Source organism: Microcebus murinus, chromosome 27, assembly GCF_040939455.1.
Source record: "Microcebus murinus isolate Inina chromosome 27, M.murinus_Inina_mat1.0, whole genome shotgun sequence".
Classification (NCBI taxonomy): domain Eukaryota; kingdom Metazoa; phylum Chordata; class Mammalia; order Primates; family Cheirogaleidae; genus Microcebus; species Microcebus murinus.
The window spans coordinates 3,287,862-3,308,511 of record NC_134130.1 but is presented as its reverse complement, the minus strand read 5'-3'; the positions used below and the strand labels follow the sequence as shown (position 1 = coordinate 3,308,511).

Below are 20,650 nucleotides of genomic sequence, written 5' to 3'. Positions count from 1 at the left end.
ATATCTGAACCTATGGGCATTAACTAATTACTTTGTTAGAGTCATTCCAAATTATTGAAGACATATCTTGCCCTTTCTTGAGAATCCCTATTCTGCCTTCATTCTAATGGGTGACAATAGGAATGGAATACCAACTGAAGCTATTTTTCCGCAACTTCACATTTCCTATTGATGGGACAGTTACGTCTCAGTGTCTTATTTTTGTTCTGAAAATGTGGGTATCAGCATTACCTTCTTTGTGAGGTTTAAAAATACTTTTGTGTACAGTCTTAATGAATAATATTGGTCATTATTATTATTGAACTCCTCCTCTTAGGATATTTTTTTTGGATATGTAACTATCCCAAAATACAATACAGAGATAATGAAGACAGTGTTTTATTGGTTCAGTCTTTGTGCAATATAAATATTGATCCACCAACTTACTATGGTGTGACCATTAGAAAGTTATTTAAATTATTAGCTGGTGATATCTCACCTCTGGAGAGGGTGTAGTAAATATGACCTATATTTATTGAAGGAGAAAATTAAACAAGATATTGCATGCCATTATCCGCCGTGATACCTGGGTCATACAAAAGGACAATTCATAATTGGGAGATTTCGTTATTAACATGACAATGAATCTGTCTTGCATGCCCATCATTTAACAATAAATGGAGCAACCATCCGGATGTAATTCTGATCGTTACAAATATATCAGGTCTCTTACCTCTTTTGATGGCCATACAGGACTTTTGATTAGTGAAGATCCTTATGTCTCCATCTTTCAGAGCATGCCTGCCAGGTGAATTCTCCCAAGAAGAGGAAAACCCAAGTGGACTACATACATGAGAAGAGGAAGGGAAAGCACACAAAACCATAAAAATAAAATCCAAGCTATGTGTCCAGTGGGGTGCTCATGTGGCTATGCTCTCAGGTGAAGAGGTATTAAAATCAGCAAAGTTAATCACCAACATATATAATCGATAGAGTGGAGGGAAAATATTCAAATCTTACATAAATCTAACCATCCTGGAAAAAGTAAAAGCCAAATTTGACACTTAAATATAGATGTTTACATTATCTGCAATAGAAAAAGAATTCATGTCACTAATGCATAGAGGAGTTTCTTAAATAAGACAGAAAAAAATTGTGGAGGACCAGTTTAGTGTGGGAAGTTTAGTGGGTTGAACTTCTCTGAAATAGAAATAGTTGAGCTGAGAGAAGGAGGATGGGTCATTGTTAATCAGGAGAAGTAAGAAAGGAATACACTTTCTATGCTGAGAGAACAGAATGCTGGGTGTCATATAGCATGGTGAGTTTCAAAGCAGGAATTCTAGGGACCAGAGAGATGGAGAGTAAGAAATGAGAGTCAGGAAGACAGAGTCTGTGAGCCCCACACCGAGCATCCTGTGCTCTTTCTTGATGTGCATCTCATGGCAGTAATTTTATGTTTATTTGTGGGTCTGAGGTTGTGACTTTTTTTTCTCATTATTTTTCTTTCCAGGGATTGAAGTTCTACTTGTTGACTGTCATATTGTAGAGGTTCAACAAACACAAATGTTGCATGTATGAGAATGAGTGAGACCAAACATGTCAACAGTGGCACAAAATAGAAATCTTAAAGCTCATCCCATGCCTGAATGTAGACTGAAAATTGAATAGTATGGCTAAATAAAACACATTCATAATGATTTTAAAGGAATAATTCATGATGAGCAAGTAATGCCAATTCTAGGAATGGAAAACTGGGTTCGTGTTAGGACGTTTGCTAACAATGTACATCACGAACATAGGATCATGAAGAGATTCACAATCACAGTGCAAAAAAATCTATCTGAGAATATGGAATAGCCACTTCTGCGGTTAACAGCCAGTGCAGAGAACCTGCAGATACACACACAGAAAAATGAGGACAACTTTGTAACCCAGTAGATGATGATTGTTTCAAAATCACAGACAACAGGATATTCCACATAAAACATACTTGAACATTTTTGTTCTATTTAAGTTGAGATGAAGGCAGACTACTCCAATGTCAATGGTTTAATATTCTTATGGACATTTAGAGATTAGTAAAATGGAAAAAAGGAATTGGCCTGCATGCCAACAGTCAGAACTAAGTATGTTATATGCATTTTGCTGTAGACATGGAAATGAAAACATAGTGATGACAACAAGAACGTAGAACTATTCAGTGATTTCTGTAAGTCACTCCTGCCAACAGAAATAGTTATGTGAATTAGAAGATCTGATGTAATTAAGAACAAAATATTTAATACCTAGTGCATAATTTGTCTTCCATGAGTAGTTAATGAATAACTGATTGGAGACAGGAAATCTAACAGGAACCTAAAATATTTTGGGAGAGAGCGGAGAAGCTTTGAAGACTGCTCAGAAAATGAAGTGTGCAAGAAATGGCCATTTCTAGCTATTGTTGGAAAGAGATTCCAGAAAGAAAGGAAAGCAAACAAAATGAGAGCTGAAAAACACTAGTGTTGGTGGAAACTACATTACCTTCAAGGTACAAAGACTTCCACCTACATATATTAAATAAATTCAAGACTGTCCCCATCTCATTATTCTAGAGATAAAGGGCACCACTCACTTTTCTCTTTTCTTTCTTACCCCTATAGCCCTCACTGTGTCACTCTGACTCTCTCTGGTGATTGTCACTGAAGATTTCTCTTCTCCAAAGTCTGTCCCTGGGAATCCCAACTGGGTTTTCATGTAGTCTGGGATCTGGGAATTACAGGTATAGGGCAGCAGGGGCAGGTTTACCATTTGAGTGTCTCCAGGGTTGAATGCCCGGAGCAACTCATTAAATGAATTGTTCCATTGTCTTTCCACTCTCCAAAACCTTCATCCCTCTTGGGATACAAAGAAGAAAGCAGAAGGGAAAGTTCTCATTCAATTTTTTGTCAGAGGAGACAGCATAGAGGAAGTTGGACTGATTGTCCCAATGGAGAAACTGTTCTTCCTGTGGTTTAACTTAAAAATTCCAAGGTTTCCCTTTATGGAAAATTTAATTTCTATCAGCAACCAAACTCAGGCATTGTCTCTCTGTGATGTGCCACCATTGAGGAATATTTGGATATTTTGTGGAGTTCTTGTGTCCACAATGTTATAGAGGCAAAGAGGCCCTTTCTTTTCTATTTTTTCCTTAATATTTAAACTACTTTATGAAGGCATGATTGAAATGTAAACAGCTGTACATATCTAATATACACAACTTGCTGAGTTTGGAGATATGTATATATCCATGACTCCATCACCACCATGAGGCCAAAGACATGTCAATCACCTCCTAAAATTCCCTTCAATCCCCTTTATACTTTAATGTGTGATAATCACATTTAACATAGAATCTGCATTTTAGCAAATTTTCAGTATTCAATACATGATTATTAGCAATAAGCACTAAGCTGTGTGGTAGATCTCCTGAATTTTTTTCTCATGCATCTCTAAAACCCTGCAAGGTTTGACAATTATCTTCCCATTTCCTCCTGCCCAGTCCCAAGAAACCACCATTCTCCTCCAAAGAAGTCCTTCCTCGGGAAAGCATATTTGGCAGCAATATTTCTTCTGCGAAAAAGACTAACAAAATCGGGACAGGAAAATCCCCATTGACATTTGTGAGAGACATGGAAGCCTTTGTTGATATTAAGGGCTTCATTTATTTATCTATTTGAGACCGAGTCTTGCTCTGTCTCCCTGGGTAGAAAGAGTCCGTGGCATCATCATAGCTCACTGCAACCTCAACCTCCTGGGCTCAAGTGGTCCTCCTGCGTTAGCCTCCTGAGCAGCGGGGACTACAGGTATACCATGATGCCTGTCTAAGTTTCTATTTTTAGTAGAGATGGGGTCTCGCTCTTGCTCTGATGGGTCTCGAACTCCTGAGCTCAAGCAATACTCCCAGAGTGCTAGGGTTACAGGTGTAAGCGACTGCACCTGGCCCAGGGCTCCATTTATTACCTCTAAATAGAAAGACAGGACAATAATAATCCAGGTAGAGTGGGTTGAAGACTGAAGGTTGAGGAAATGTAGGTGGCAAATACACACAGGCTATACAGTTTTTCAATGTAGGGAAGAAGAGAAACAAAGCAAAGCCTAAAGACAGTGTGGAGTACTGGTTTTCCAAAAATGTCTTAACTGGAAGATATGGGAACATGTTTAATGTCAAAGAGAATAAACATAATAAATACAGGCATTGGAACACACAGGAAATAACCCGTACAAAATTTTCAGGAGCCAATATATACTGTGAATCAAACAAATATCATAATGTATTATAACCTGTTATACAGAATACATGGGTCCAGAAAACAAGGGTTGTAAGCACAAATGTCCTTGCCTAATATTCCTCACAGGGAGATGCTTAGGGAGTTTGTGCTTCTTGTGTCTGCAAGTCTGGCTTCTCTTGATTTAGAATTCGTGACACCTAAAGGGATGGCTCTTCTAGAGACAGGGCAAAAGTCCTGGTCCTCAGAAGCTCTTCCCTCTTGCACAGAACATTTTAATAGTGAAGGGTCACATTAAACACTCAGCTATACTTCCTGGGAGGGCATTTTAGAGTCTTGAGGTCCAGGGATCAGAAGAAAACAAGAGTCAATATCTTTTCTTTTTAGTGGCTTGATTGACATATCATCAAATATACCCATTTTATGCACACAATTTGATGATTTTTTTTATATTCAAAGAATTGTGCAACCATCATCTTGATCATATCATGGAATATTTTCATTGTCACTAAGGAAACATGGCATTCAATAGGAGTCACATCCCATTGTCTTTCTTTCTCTTTACCCTATGCAACCACTAATCTATTTTATGTCCCTACCGGCTTGTCTATTTTGGACACGCCATATAAATGGAATTATACAACCATATACTATGTTGCCTTTTGTGTCTTGCTATTGTCAGAACATGTGTTTTCAAGGTTTATTCAAGTTGTCTCCAAAGTAGAGGGACAGCCTATGGAATGGAGTAATGTATTTGCAAAGCATATATCAGATGAGGAGCAAATATCCAAAATTTATGGAACTCAAGCAACTCAATAGTGAAGAAACAAATAAGTCAATGAAAAAGTAGGCAAAAGATCTGAAGAGACATTGCTCAAAAGAAGATACACATCTCTACTCATTTCTGAAACCAAAACAGAAGAAGGAGGAGGAGGATTCAAATGGACACAGGTATATGAAAAAAAGGTCAGCACCACCAACCATCAAGAATGTAAATTGAAAGCACTACAGAATATCACCTGACACCTGTTAGAATGGATAAAGAAAATGTCTTGTATAGGTACATAATGTTCAGCCTTTAAGAGGAAGAAAATCTGTTATTTGCTCCACATTGATCAACCTGGAGGACCACATGTAAAGTGAAAAATGGTAGGCTAGGTGAACAAACACAGGATGAACTCTCCCATAGGTGGAATCTACAAAAGTCCAGCTCATGGAAGCAGACAGAAACATGGTGGGTACCAGAGGATGAGAGGTGAATGGATTGGGGAAATACTGGTCCCAGGACACAAAATTTCATATATACTTAAGAAATAATTTCAAGAGATCTGTTATACATGCTGATGAGTATAGTTAAAAACAGTACATTTTATACTTGAAAAAAGATAAAATCCAGACTGGGAGAAAATTTGAGCTACATATATCTGATAAGGGTCTAATTATCCAGAATTTACACACAACTAGTGCAAGTCAGAAACAAAGGTATAAACTACACAATTAAAAAGGAGCACAGACTTGCAAACATATCTCTCCTCTCAAGATACACAAATTGCCAATAAACACTCAAACGAATGGCCAATTTGTCATTAGAGAAATGCAAATTAAAAACACAAACAGATGTGACTTAACACCTAATAAGAGGATATAGTCTTTTTTAAAAAGCAAAATAACAAGTATTGGAAAGGATATAAAGATATAGGAGCACTAAACATTGCTGAGAGGTAATACCTGCCAGCTGATATGACACATGATAAGACACTCCAAAAGTTAAACATGCACACAAACTGGAAAATGTGGAGGAAATGGACAAATTTCTAGAAACACACAGCCTCCCTAGGCTCAACCAGGAAGAAATAGATTCCCTGAACAGACCAATCTCAACAGCTGAAATAGAAACAGCAATTAAAAATCTCCCTAAAAAGAAAAGTCCCGGTCCAGATGGCTTCACACCCGAATTTTACCATACTTACAAAGAAGAACTAGTACCTATCTTGCAGAAACTATTCCACAACATCGAGAAGAACGGAAACCTCCCCGACACCTTTTATGAAGCGAATATTACCCTGATACCAAAACCAGGAAAGGATGCAACAAAAAAAGAAAACTACAGACCAATATCCCTAATGAATATAGATGCAAAAATTTTCAACAAAATCTTAGCTAACCGAATCCAGACACTTATCAAAAAAATAATCCACCACGACCAAGTGGGCTTCATCCCAGGGATGCAGGGATGGTTCAACATACGTAAATCTATAAATGCAATTCACCACATAAACAGAAGCAAAAACAAAGACCACATGATTCTTTCAATAGATGCAGAAAAAGCTTTTGACAAAATTCAACACCCTTTCATGATACGAACACTTAAGAAAATAGGCATAGAAGGGACATACCTAAAAATGATACAAGCCATATATGACAGACCCATAGCCAACATCATACTGAATGGGGAAAGATTGAAATCATTCCCACTTAGAACTGGAACCAGACAAGGCTGCCCACTATCTCCACTTCTGTTCAACATAGTGCTGGAAGTCTTGGCTACAGCAATCAGACAGGAAAATGGAATCAAAGGTATCCAAATAGGGGCAGAAGAGATCAAACTTTCACTGTTTGCTGATGATATGATATTGTATCTAGAAAACCCCAAGGATTCAACCAAGAAACTCCTGGAACTGATCAATGAATTTAGTAAAGTCTCAGGATACAAAATCAATACACAGAAATCAGAGGCATTCATATACGCCAACAACAATCTAATTGAGAACCAAATCAAAGACTCAATTCCCTTCACAATAGCAACAAAGAAATTAAAGTACCTAGGAATATATTTAACCAAAGAGGTAAAAGACCTCTACAGGGAGAACTATGAAACACTGAGGAAGGAAATAGCAGAGGATGTAAACAGATGGAAATCCATACCATGCTCGTGGATCGGCAGACTCAATATCATCAAAATGTCTATACTACCCAAACTGATCTACAGATTCAATGCAATACCTATTAAAATCCCATCAGCATTCTTCACAGATATAGAAAAAATAATTTTACGCTTCGTATGGAACCAAAGAAGACCCCGAATATCAAGAGCAATTCTAGGCAACAAAAACAAAATGGGAGGCATTAATATGCCAGATATCAAACTATACTACAAAGCTGTAGTAATTAAAACAATATGGTATTGGCACAAAAACAGGAATATTGACCAGTGGAACAGATGTGAGAATCCTGATATAAAACCATCCTCATATAGCCATCTCATCTTTGACAAAGCAGACAAAAACATACGCTGGGGAAAAGAATCTCTCTTCAATAAATGGTGCTGGGAAAACTGGATAGCCACCTGTAGAAGGCTAAAACAGGATCCACACCTTTCACCTCTCACAAAAACCAACTCACGCTGGATAACAGACTTAAACCTAAGATATGAAACTATTAGAACTCTAGAGGAAAAAGTTGGAAACACTCTCCTAGACATCGGCCTGGGCAAAGAGTTTATGAAGAAGTCCCCAAAGGCAATCACAGCAGCAACAAAAATAAATAAATGGGACATGATCAAGCTACAAAGCTTCTGCACAGCCAAAGAAATAGTCATGAAAGTAAACAGACAACCTACAGAATGGGAGAAATTTTTGCATCCTGTGCATCCGATAAGGGACTGATAACTAGAATATACTTAGAACTCACGAAAATTAGGAAGAAAAAATCAAATAACCCCATTAAAAAGTGGGCAAAAGACTTGAACAGAAATTTTTCTAAAGAAGACAGAAGAATGGCCAACAAACATATGAAGAAATGCTCAACATCTCTAATCATCAGGGAAATGCAAATCAAAACCACAATGAGATATCACTTAACCCCAGTGAGAATGGCCTTTATCAAAAAATCTCCAAACAATAAATGCTGGCGTGGTTGCGGAGAGAGAGGAACACTCCTACACTGCTGGTGGGACTGCAAACTAGTTCAACCTCTGTGGAAAGCAATATGGAGATACCTTAAAGCGATACAAGTGAATCTACCATTTGATCCAGCAATCCCATTGCTGGGCATCTACCCAAATGATCCGGTGACACTCTACAAAAAAGACACCTGCACTCGAATGTTTATAGCAGCACAATTCATAATTGCAAGGCTGTGGAAACAGCCCAAGTGCCCATCAATCCAAGAATGGATTAATAAAATGTGGTATATGTATACCATGGAGTACTATTCAGCTCTAAGAAACAATGGTGATATAGCACATCTTATATTTTCCTGGTTAGAGCTGGAACCCATACTACTAAGTGAAGTATCCCAAGAATGGAAAAACAAGCACCAGATATATTCTCCAGAAAACTGGTATTAACTGACTAGCACCTAAGTGGACACATAGGTACTACAGTAATAGGGTATTGGGCAGGTGGGAGGGGGGAGGGGGGAGGGGGGTGGGTATATACATACATAATGAGTGAGATGTGCACCATCTGGGGGATGGTCATGATGGAGACTCAGACTTTTGGGGGGAGGGGGGAAATGGGCATTTATTGAAACCTTAAAATCTGTACCCCCATAATATGCCAAAAAAAAAAAAAAAAAAAAAAGTTAAACATGTACTTAACATATGACCCAGCAGTGGGACTGCTAGGTATATTTTCCAAATAGATGAAAATAAGTCTGGAGAAAATAAATTTACATATTATTCAAAATGGCACAAAGATGGAAATCATGCAAACATCCATTAATGAATAAATAGATAAACAACTTGGGGTTTATTATACAGTGGAATATTACTCAGCCATAAAATCGAACAAAGCATGTTAACATTAGCCATTAAAATCACCAAGAGGAAGGGAAGAAAAGGGAGCAGAGGTGAGGGAAAGAAAGAAGAAAGGAAGGAAGGATAGTAGAGAACACAAAAGGAAGGAAGGAAGGAAGGAAGGAAGGAAGGAAGGAAGGAAGGAAGGAAGGAAGGAAGGAAGGAAGGAAGGAAGGAAGAAAGGAAGGAAGTAAGGAGGGAGGGAGGGAGGGGAGGAGGGAGGGAGGGAGGGAAGGAAGGAAGGAAGGAAGGAAGGAAAGAGGGAGGGAGGGAGGGAGAGAAGGAAGGAAGGAAGGAAGGAAGGAAGGAAGGAAGGAAGGAAGGAAGGAAGGAAGGAAGGAAGGAAGGAAGGAAGGAAGGAAGGAAGGAAAAGGAGGGATCACAAAGAAGGAAGCAACATCTCTGAGTAATCCTAGGCAGCATGTCACTGTGAATCATATGAATGAACCTCCTTTCAAATCTAGATTCCAGCATTTGTGTTGAAAATCCCATCACTGTTCTTGGCAAACACAGGACAGCAATGATAGGGGTGTGGACTCATCATCATGTTGCCAGGAAGTAGCCCAATCTGAACTCAGACTGTCTTTGAGCAGTGGGATGCATGAGACACCCTATATCAAATAATTTTCTCAATAAAAGTCACGCATGTAAAGCAGCAAGCAGAGCCCGGGTAGAGTAAGAGCTTGGCTGGTGTTGTAGGATTGTCATTACATTTCTTCCATGAAGAGCAAGAACACACCAAATTGAGGTGAAGCACAGTAACATGCAAGAGGATAGTTTTTGGGGAAACCATGTGAGCCATTGATATGAAAAGTGCTTTAAATGTCAGGAAATGCTTAGAAATCTCAGGAATGGCTCTAAGAAAACTGATGAAAATTAGAACTTTAAGACTCAGGTTTAGCAGAGAAAAGTTAAAAAGAAATTATGGAGGAAGCTGTTGAGAGAAAAACAACCACAAAACATATAAAAGCAGACTCTTAGGTGCTTTGGAAATAAACAAAAGAAACATGCAATTTAAAGGAAAAAGGAGCCCGGATATTTAGTTCACATTTGTATTGGAGGCCACAACGTCCACTTAGTTCTGAGCCAGTGATGTCTCCATCACAGGCAAGAGGCTGCTCTACTGAGCAGTCTTCCCAGGGCCCCCTTCACGTCCTTGTTCCTCAGGCTGTAGATGAAGGGGTTCAGCATGGGGGTGACCACCGTGTACATCACCGAGGCAATGGCGCTGCTCTGGGAAGAAGGGGTCACAGCAGAACTGAGGTAGACCCCAAGTACGGTTCCATAGAACAAGCAGACCACACAGAGGTGAGACCCACAGGTGGAAAATGCTTTGTATTTGTTCGCAATGGAGGATATCCTCATTAAGGAGGAGACGATCTTAGAGTAGGAGTACAGGATCCCTGTGATGGGAAACACACCCAGCAACACAGCCAAAACATACAAGCAGATGTTATTGATGTGGGTGTCAGAGGAGGCCACCTTGAGAACCTGAGCCAGCTCACAGAAAAAATGTGGGATTTCAGTTTCTAAGGAGAAAGTCAGCCTCATTATCAGTAGAACATGAACCAGGGCAACCAGGGACATGATGAACCAAGACATCAGGACCAGCAGGGCACAGAGGCAGGGGTTCATGATGACCGTGTAGTGCAGGGGGTGGCAGATGGCCACAAACCGGTCATAGGCCATCACGGTCAGGAGGAAATTATCCAGTCCAGCAAAAATCATAAAAAAATACATCTGAGTGAGGCATCCCATATAGGAGATGACTTTGCTGTGTGTGTCGATGTTCACCAGCATCTTGGGGATGGTGGTGGAGGTGAAGCAGATGTCAACCAAGGACAGGTTGGAGAGGAAGAAGTACATGGGGGTGTGCAGGTGGGCGTCAGAGGAGACAGCCAGGATGATGAGCAGGTTCCCAAGCACTGTGACCAGGTACATGGACAGGAAGAGCCCGTAGATAAAGGGCTGAAGTTCAGGATCATCTGACAGACCCAAGAGGAGAAATTCTGATATTTCTGTGTGGTTTTCTGCTGCCATTTGTTAGTGTCTCCTCTGGGGAAGGCGGAAAATGGAACATTTCATGAAAAGACAAGTGCCACCTCAGCTATTTATCACATTACAGTGTCACCCTTCATGGACACTGTTTACACCTAGTAGAGTCCTTTCAAACACTGTGGTTCCCTAAACTGAGGAGTAGCCCATTTATATTTTATTGTGTAGAGTTGTCTAGACCTCCTTCCATTTAGCAGCAATCTGTCTATTTGATGATCTCCTTACAAGTTTTAATTCTCATATATGAACCTATGGGCATTAACTAATTTCTTTCAAAGACTCCTTTCAAATTATTGAAGACATATCCTGCCCTTTCTTGAGAATCCCTATTCTGCCTTCATTCTAATGGGTGTACAATAGCGATTAGCACATGGATTTTTTTTTCTGAGACTTGAAATTTCCCATTGATGGGACAGTTACCTCCTAGTGTCTTATTTTTGTTCTGAAAATGTGATCATTAGTATCATCTTCTTTGGGAGGTTTAAAAATACTTCTGTGTAGTCTCAATGAATAATATTCGTCATCATTATTATTAACTCCCCCTTGTCAGATAATTATAACTATTGTAACTATTCCAAAATACAGTATAGCGATAATGAAGACAGTGTTTTATTGGGTCAGTCTTCGTGCAATAGAAATATTGATCCACCAACTTACTACGGTGTGACCGTCAGAAAGTTATTCAAATTATTAGCTGTAGATACCTCACTCTATAGTGAGAGTAGTAAATATGCCCTATATTTTTAAAGGGTAAAATTAAATAAAATGATGCATGTCATTATCTATCGTGATACCTGGGACATACAAAATGGACAATTCATAATTGTGAGGTTCTGTTATTAAAATGACAATGAATCTGTCTTGCATGCCCATCATTTATGAATAAACAGAGCAACAATCTAGATGTCATTTTGATCATTATAAATGTATCAGGTCTCTTACCTCTTTTGATGGCCATACAGAACTTTTTTTTTTTTTTTTTTTATTTTCTTTCCATCCTAGTTTGTCCTATATACAGAACTTTTGATTAGTGAAGATCCTTATGTCTCCATCTTTCAGAGCATGCCTGCCAGGTGAATTCTCCCAGGAAGAGGAAAATCCAAGTGGATTACATACGAAAAAGGAGGAAGGGAGAGGACACAAAACCGTAAAAATAAAATCCAAGGTATGTGTCAAGTGGGGTGCTCATGTGGCTATGCTCTCAGTTGGAGAGGTATTAAAACCTGCAAAGTTAATCACCAGCATATATAGGTGATAGAGTGGATTGAAAATATTCAAAAAGTACATGAATCTAATCATCCTAGGAAAATGAAAAGCCAAATCTGACATTTAAATATACATATTTACACTCTGCAATACAAAAGGCATTCGTGTCACTAATGCATAGAGGAGAAATTGTGCAGGACCAATATAGTGTGGGAAGTTCTATTGGTGGGATTTCTCCAAAATAAGAATATTTGAGCTGAGAGAAGAAGGATGGGTCACTGTTAATCAGGAGAAGTAAGAAAGGAATAAATTTTCTAGGCTCAGAGAACACAATGCTGGATGGCATATGGCTCGGTGAGTTTCAAAGCAGGAATTCTAGGGACCAGGGAGTTGGGGAGCAAGGAAGGAGGGTCAGGAAGACCGAGTCTGTGAGCCCCACCACTGAGCACCCTCTGCTCTTTCTTGATGTGCATCTCATATCAGTATTTTTATGTTTATTTGTAGGTCTTAGGTTTTCACTGTGTTTTACTCATTACTTTTCTTCCCATGGATTGTAGATCTACTTGGTGACTGTCATATTGTAGAGGCTCAACAAACATAATTATCGGATGTAATCAAAATGAATGGGACCAAACACGTCAAAAGTGACACAAAACAGAAATCTTGAAGCACGTCCCATGCCTGAATGTAGACTCAAAATTGAATAGTAAGGTTAACTAAAATACATTGATAAAGATTTTAAAGGAATAATACACAATGAGCATGTAATACCTATTCTAGGAATGGGAAACTGGGTTGGTGTTAGGATGTTTGCTAACATAGCACATCAAAAACATAGGTTCAAGAAGAGATTCACAATCACAGTGCAAAAATATGTTGGAGAATATGGAATAGTTGTTTCTGTGCTTAGCAGCCAGGGCGGGGAATCTGCAGATACACACACAGAAAGTTGAGGACAACTCCTAACCCAGTAGACAATGATTGTTTCAAAATCACAGGCAACAGGATATTCTGCATTCACATACTAGAACATCAGCAATTTATGATTAGATGAAGTCAGACTACTCCAACGTCAATGGTTCGATATTCTCATGTCCATTTAGAGATTGGTAAAATGGAAAAAGGAAATTGGCCTGCATGCCAATGGCCAGAACTAAGTATGTTGTATGCATTATACTGTAGACATGGAAATGAAAAAATAATGATGACAAGAACATAGAACTATTCAGTGATTTCACTAAGTCACACCTGCCAGCAGTAATAGGCATTTGAATTAGAAAATCTGATCTACTTAAGAACAAAATATTCGACACCTAGTGCATAATCGGTCTTCCAAGAGTAGTTATTGAATAAGTGATTGGAGACAGGAAATCTAATAGGAGGCAAAAATATTTGAGAGAGCGTGGAGAACCTTTGAAGACTGCCTAGAAAATGAAGTGTGCAAGAAATGGCCATTTCTAGCTGTTTTTGGAAAGAGATTCTAGATTCCAGAAAGAAAGGAAAGCAAACACAATGAGAGATGGAAAAGACTAGTCTCTGTGGAAACTAAATTACCTTCAAGGTACAAGGACTTCCACCTGCATAGATTAAATAAATATAAGACTGTCCCCATCTCATTATTCTAGAGAGAAAGCCCATCACACACTTTCCTCTTTTGCTTCTTACCCCACTAGCCCTCATTGTGTCACTCAGACTCTGGTGAATGTCACTGAAGCTTTATCTTCTCCAAGTCTGTCCCTGGGAATCCCAACCGAGTTTTCATGTAGTCTGGGATCAGGGAATTACAGGTGTAGGGCAGCAGGGGCAGATTTAACATTTCTAGTGTCTCCAGGGTTGAATGCCTGGAGCAACTCATTAAATGAATTGTTCCATTGTCTTTCCACTCTCCAAAACCTTCATCCCTCTTGGGATACAAAGAAGAAAGCATAGTGAAAGTTTTCAGTCAATTTTTAGTGAATGGAGACAGCTAGAGGAAGTTGGATTTAATTCCTGCAATGGGGAAAGTGTCCTTCCTTTGGTTTAACTTAAAAGTCCCAAAGTTTCCCTTTACGGAAAGTTTAATTTCTATAAGCAGCCAGACTCAGGCATTGTCTCTCTGTGATGTGCCACCATTGTGGAATGTTTGGATATTTTGTGGAGTTCTTGGTGTCCACAATTTTATAAAAGAAAAGAGGTCCTTTCTTTTCAATTTTTTTCTTAATATTTAAACTACTTTATGAAAGTATGATTAAAATGTAAAAGGCTATACATATTTAATGTGTACAAGTTAATGAGTTTGGGGATACGTCTATGTCTGTCAATCCACCACCACCATGAAGCCAAAGACATGTCAATAATCTCCCCAAATTTCTTCAACACCCTTTATATTTTAATGTATGATAATCACATTAACATAGGATCTGCATTTTAGCAAATTTTCAATATACAATACTCAATTATTAGTAATAAGCACTAAGCTGTGTAGCAGATCTCCAGAAATTATTTCTCATGCATCTCTAAAACTCTGTAAGGTTTCACAATTATCTTCTTATTTCCTTCTCCCCAGTCCCAGGCAACCACCATTCTCCTCCAAAGAAGTCGTTCTGCAGGAAAGGAAATTTGGGAGCAATATTTCTTCTCAGAAAATGACTTGCAAAATTGGAACAGAAAAATCTCCTTTGACATTTGCGGGAGACATAGGAGCCTTTGTTGATGATATTAGGGCTTTATTTATTTATTTATTTATTTTTGAGACAGAGTCTTGCTCTGTCTCTCTAGGTAGAGAGGGTGCCTGGCATCTTCATAGCTCACTGCAATCTCAAACTCTGGGCCTAAATTGATTCTCCTGCCTTAGCCTCCTGAGTACCTGGGAATACAGGATCACCACAACACTCATCTAATTTTTGTACTTTTAGTAGGGACGGGGTCTTGCTCTTGCTCCAGCTGGTTTCCTAAGCTCCAGAGTTCAAGCCATCCCCCCAGAGTGCTAGGGTTATAGGTGTGAGCCACCACACCTGCCCCAAGGCTGCATTCATTATGTCTAAATAGAGGGACAGGATGACAATGATTCAGGTAGAGTGGGTTAAAGAATGAGGATTGAGGAAATGTAGGCGGCAAATACACACAGGCTATGCAGCTTTTCAGTGAAGGGAAGAAGAGAAATAAAGCAAAGCCTAAAGACAGTATGGAGTATTGGGCAGTTTTCCAAAAATGTCTTACCTGGAAGATATGGGAACATGTTTAATGTCAAAGAGAATTGATATAATAAATACAGGCATTGGAACACACAGGAAAAACCCCTACAAAATTTTCAGGAGGCAATATATACTTTTAATCAAACAAATATTATATTTTATAATCTGATATACAGAATACGTGGACCCAGAAAGAAAGGGTTGGAATCACACATGTCCCTGCCTAACATTCCTCCCAGATAACCGCTTGGGGAGTTTGTGCTTCTTGTCTTTGCAAGCCTGGCATGTGTTGATTTAGAAGTCTTGACTCCTAAACGGGTAGAGACAGGGCAAAAGTCCTGGTCCTCAGAAGCTCTTCACTCTTGCAAGGAACATTTTAATAGTGAAGGCCCCATTTAACACCCAGCTATACTTCCTACCAGGGTGTTTTAGCGTCCTGAGGTCCAGGGATCAGCAGAAAACAAGAGCCAATATATATATTTTTAGTGACTTGATTGACATATCTTAAAATATACCCATTTAAGGCACCCAATTTGATGGTTCTTTGTATATTCACAGAATTGTGCAACCATCATCTTGATCAAATCATAGAATATTTTCATTGTCACCAGGGAAACAGGGCACCCAATAGCAGCCACATCCCATTGTCTCCCTTTCTTCCTACCATAGGCAACCACTAATCTATATTATGTCCCCACCTGCTTGTCCATTTTGGACACTCCATATAAATGGAATCATACAATCAGATACTATCTTGCTCTTCGTGTCTTGCTTCTGTCAGTTCATGTGTTTTCAAGGTTTATCCAAGTTGTCTCCAAAGTGACGGGACATCCTATGGAATGTAGTAATGTCTTTGCAAAACATCTATCAGATAAGGAGCAAATATCCTAAATTTATGGAACTGAAGCAACTCAATAGTGAAGAAACAAATAACTCAATTAAAAAGTAGGCAAAAGATCTGAAGAGACATTGTTCAAATGAAGACAGGCATCTCCACCCATTGCTGAAACCACGAAAGGAGAAACAGTAGGAGGATGTAGAGGAGGAGAGGAGAAGGAGCAGGAGGAGAAGAAATATAGAGATGGACAACAGGTATATGAAGAAAAGGTCAGGATCACCAACCATCAGGAATGTAAATTAAAAGCACCAGAAAATATGACCTCACACATATTAGAATGGATAAAGAAAATGTCTTCTACATATACACTATGTTCAGCCTTTAGGAAGAAGGATTCTGTTATTTGCTCCACATTGATCAACCTGGAGGACCACATGTAAAGTGACATAAAGTAGGCTAGGTGGACAAACACAGGATGAACTCTCCCATAGGTGGAATCTACAAACGTCCAGCTCATGGAAGCAGACAGAAACATGGTGGGTACCAGAGGATGCCAGGTGAAGGGATTGGGGAGATATTGGTCAAGGAAACAAAATTTCTTATATACTAAAGAAATAATTACAAGAAATCTATTATATATGGTGATGAGTATAGTTTAAAACAATACATTTTATACTTAAAGAAAGATAACATCCAGACCGAGGGGAAGGTTTGCAAAACATATATCTGATAAGGGTCAAATTATCCAGAATTTATAAACAACTAGTACAAGTCAGAAACAAAAGTATGAACTACACAATTAAAAATGAGCACAGCCTTCCAAAGACATCTCTCCTCTGAAGAGACACAAATTGTCATCAAACACACAAACAGATGGGCAATTAGCTGTTAGGGAAATGCAAATTAAAAACACAAAAAGATGTCACTTAAAACCGGGCGCTGTGGCTCACGCCTGTAATCCTAGCTCTTGGGAGGCCGAGGCGGGCGGATTGCTCAAGGTCAGGAGTTCAAAACCAGCCTGAGCAAGAGCGAGACCCCGTCTCTACTATAAATAGAAAGAAATTAATTGGCCAACTGATATATATATAAAAAATTAGCCGGGCATGGTGGCGCATGCCTGTAGTCCCAGCTATCCGGGAGGCTGAGGCAGAAGGATCACTCGAGCCCAGGAGTTTGAGGTTGCTGTGAGCTAGGCTGACGCCACGGCACTCACTCTAGCCTGGACAACAAAAGTGAGACTCTGTCTCAAAAAAAAAAAAAAAAAAAAAAAAAAAAAAAAAAAAAAACCTAATAGGAAGATAAAATCTTTTTTAAGAAGGGAACTAACAAGTATTGGAAAGGATATGAAGAGATAGGAACACCTAAACATTGCTGAGAGGCAAACAGTGCCACTTGCTGTGACACATGATATGGCACTTCCTCTAAAAGTTAAACATGTTAGCTACATGTTAAACATGTAATTAACATATGACCCAGCAGTTTGACTTGTAGGTATATCCTCAAAATAGTTGAAAATAAGTATGGAGAAAATAAATTTACATATTATCCACAATGACCCAAAGATGGAAATCACGCAGATACCCAGTAAAGAATAAATAGATAAACAATTTGGGGTTTATTGTACAGTGAAATATTAATCAGGCATCAAATGGAATGGAGCAAGTTGACATTAACCATTAAAACACCAAGAGGAAGAAACAAAAGGGAGGATAGATGAGGGAAAGAAGGAAGAAAGGAAGTAAGGATAGTAGGGCACAAAGAAGGAAGAAAGGATAGTAGGAAAGAAGGAAAGAGGGAAGGAAGGAAGGAAGGAAGGAAGGAAGGAAGGAAGGAAGGAAGGAAGGAAGGAAGGAAGGAAGGAAGGATAGTAGAGCACAAAGAAGGAAGAAAGGATAGTAGGAAAGAAGGAAAGAGGGAAGGAAGGAATCAAGGAAGGAAGGAAGGAAGGAAGGAAGGAAGGAAGGAAGGAAGGAAGGAAGGAAGGAAGGAAGGAAGGAAGGAAGGAAAAGGCAGGGATCACAAAGAAGGAAGTAACATCTACGAGTTATCCTAGGCAGTGCGTCACTGTGTATCATATGAATGAACCTGCTTTCAAATCTAGATTCCATCATTCGTGTTGAAAATCCCATGACTATCCTTGGGAAACACAGGACAGCAAATTTGGGCATGTGGACTCACCATCATTTTCCAGGACTTAGCCCATCTGAACTCAGTCTCCCTTTGAGCAATGGGGTGCATGAGAGACCATAGCATAAGGACACGCTTTCACAATAAAATTCACACATGTAAAGCAACAAGCAGAGCCCTGGTAGAGTAACAGCTTGGCTGGTATCGTAGGATTGTCATTACATTTCTTGCATCAAGAGCAAGAACACAACCAAATTGAGGTGAAGAACAGTAACATGCAAGAGGGTAGTTTTTGAGGAAACCATGTGAGCAATTGATATGAGAAGTGCTTTAAATGTGAAGTTAGAATCTCAGGAATGGCTCTAAGAGAACTGATGAAAATTAGAACTTTAAGACTCAGGTTTAGGGGAGAAGAGCTAAAAAGATATTATGGAGGAAGCTGTTGAGGGAAAAACATCCACAAAACATATAAAAGCAGACTCTTAGGTGCTTTGGAAATAAACAAAAGAAACGTGATTTAAAGGAAAAAGGAGCCCGGATATTTAGTTCACATTTGTCTTGGAGGCCACAACGTCCACTTAGTCCTGACCCAGTGATGTGTCTGTCACAGGCAAGAGGCTGCCGTGCCGAGCAGTCTTCCCAGGGCCCCCTTCACGTCCTTGTTCCTCATGCTGTAGATGAAGGGGTTCAGCATGGGGGTGACCACCGTGTACATCACCGAGGCAATGGCGCTGCTCTGGGAAGAAGGGGTCACAGCAGAACTGAGGTAGACCCCAAGTACGGTTCCATAGAACAAGGAGACCACACAGAGGTGAGACCCACAGGTGGAAAATGCTTTATACCTGTTTGCAGTGGAGGACACCCTCATCAAGGACGAGACAATCTTAGAGTAGGAGTAGAGGATCCCTGTGATGGGAAACACACCCAGGAACACAGCTGACACAAACATGCAGATGTCATTGATGAGGGTGTCAGAGGAGGCCACCTTGAGAACCTGAGCCAGCTCACAGAAAAAATGTGGGATTTCAGTTCCTAAGGAGAAAGTCAGCCTCATCATCAGCATGACATGAAAGAGGGCATCCAGAGAAATGACCCACCAAGACATCAGAACCAGCAGGGCACAGAGGCGGGGGTTCATGATGACCGTGTAGTGCAGGGGGTGGCAGATGGCCACAAACCGGTCATAGGCCATCACAGTCAGGAGGAGATTATCTAGTCCAGCAAAAATTATAAAAAAATAGACCTGAGTGAGGCATCCCATGTAGGAGATGTGTTTGTTGTGTGTTTCGATGTTCACCAGCATCTTGGGGACGGTGGTGGAGGTGAAGCAGATGTCAACCAAGGACAGGTTGGAGAGGAAGAAGTACATGGGGGTGTGCAGGTGGGCGTCAGAGGTGACAGCCAGGACGATGAGCAGGTTTCCGAGCACGGTGACCAGGTACATGGACAGGAACAGCCCGTAGATAAGGGGCTGAAGTTCAGTATCATCTGACAGACCCAAGAGGAGAAATTCTGATATTTCTGTGTGGTTTTCTGCTGCCATTTGTTAGTGTCTCCTGTGGGGAAGGAGGAAAATGGAGCATTTCATGAAAAGACAAGTGCCACCTCAGCTATTTATCACATTACAGTGTCACCCTTCATGGACACTGTTTACACCTGTAGAGTCCTTTCAAACACTGTGGTTCCCTAAACTGAAGAGTAGCCCATTTATATTTTATTGTGTAGAGTTGTCTAGACCTCCTTCCATTTAGCAGCAATCTGTCTATTTGATGATCTCCTTACAAGTTTTAATTGTCATATATGAACCTATGGGCATTAACTAATTTCTTTCAAAGACTCCTTTCAAATTATTGAAGACATATCCTGCCCTTTCTTGAGAATCCCTATTCTGCCTTCATTCTAATGGGTGTACAATAGGGATTAGCACATGGATTTTATTTTATTTCGGCATATTATGGGGGTACAGATTTTAAGGCTTCAATAAATGCCCTTCCCCCCCTTCCCCCACAAGTCAGAGTCTCTAGCATGACCATCCCTCAGATGGTGCACATATCACTCGTTATGTATGTATATACCCGCCCCCCCTCCCACCCCTCCTCAATACCCTATTACTAAGTGAAGTATCCCAAGAATGGAAAAACAAGCACCAGATATATTCTCCAGCAAACTGGTATTAACTGAGTAGCACCTAAGTGGACACATAGGTGCTACAGTAATAGGGTATTGGGCA

General features: G+C 39.8%; 2 protein-coding genes across 2 annotated transcripts; both read right to left on the bottom strand.

The window, feature by feature from the left end:
* Positions 1–10,122: 10,122 nt before the first annotated feature.
* On the bottom strand, positions 10,123–11,061 carry LOC105869716 (olfactory receptor 7D4-like). Its single transcript, XM_012761754.2, has one exon. The coding sequence runs from the start codon at positions 11,059–11,061 to the stop codon at positions 10,123–10,125; it is 939 nt and encodes a 312-aa protein (XP_012617208.2).
* Positions 11,062–19,024: 7,963 nt separating this feature from the next.
* On the bottom strand, positions 19,025–19,963 carry LOC142864855 (olfactory receptor 7D4-like). Its single transcript, XM_075998289.1, has one exon. It carries the CDS (start codon positions 19,961–19,963, stop codon positions 19,025–19,027), a length of 939 nt encoding a protein of 312 aa, XP_075854404.1.
* Between the last annotated feature and the right edge of the window lie 687 nt (positions 19,964–20,650).

Excerpts from the sequence above, each read along its gene's own strand:
- LOC142864855 (XM_075998289.1), bottom strand. The coding sequence starts at position 19,963 with ATGGCAGCAGAAAACCACACAGAAATATCAGAATTTCTCCTCTTGGGT.
- LOC105869716 (XM_012761754.2), bottom strand. The coding sequence starts at position 11,061 with ATGGCAGCAGAAAACCACACAGAAATATCAGAATTTCTCCTCTTGGGT.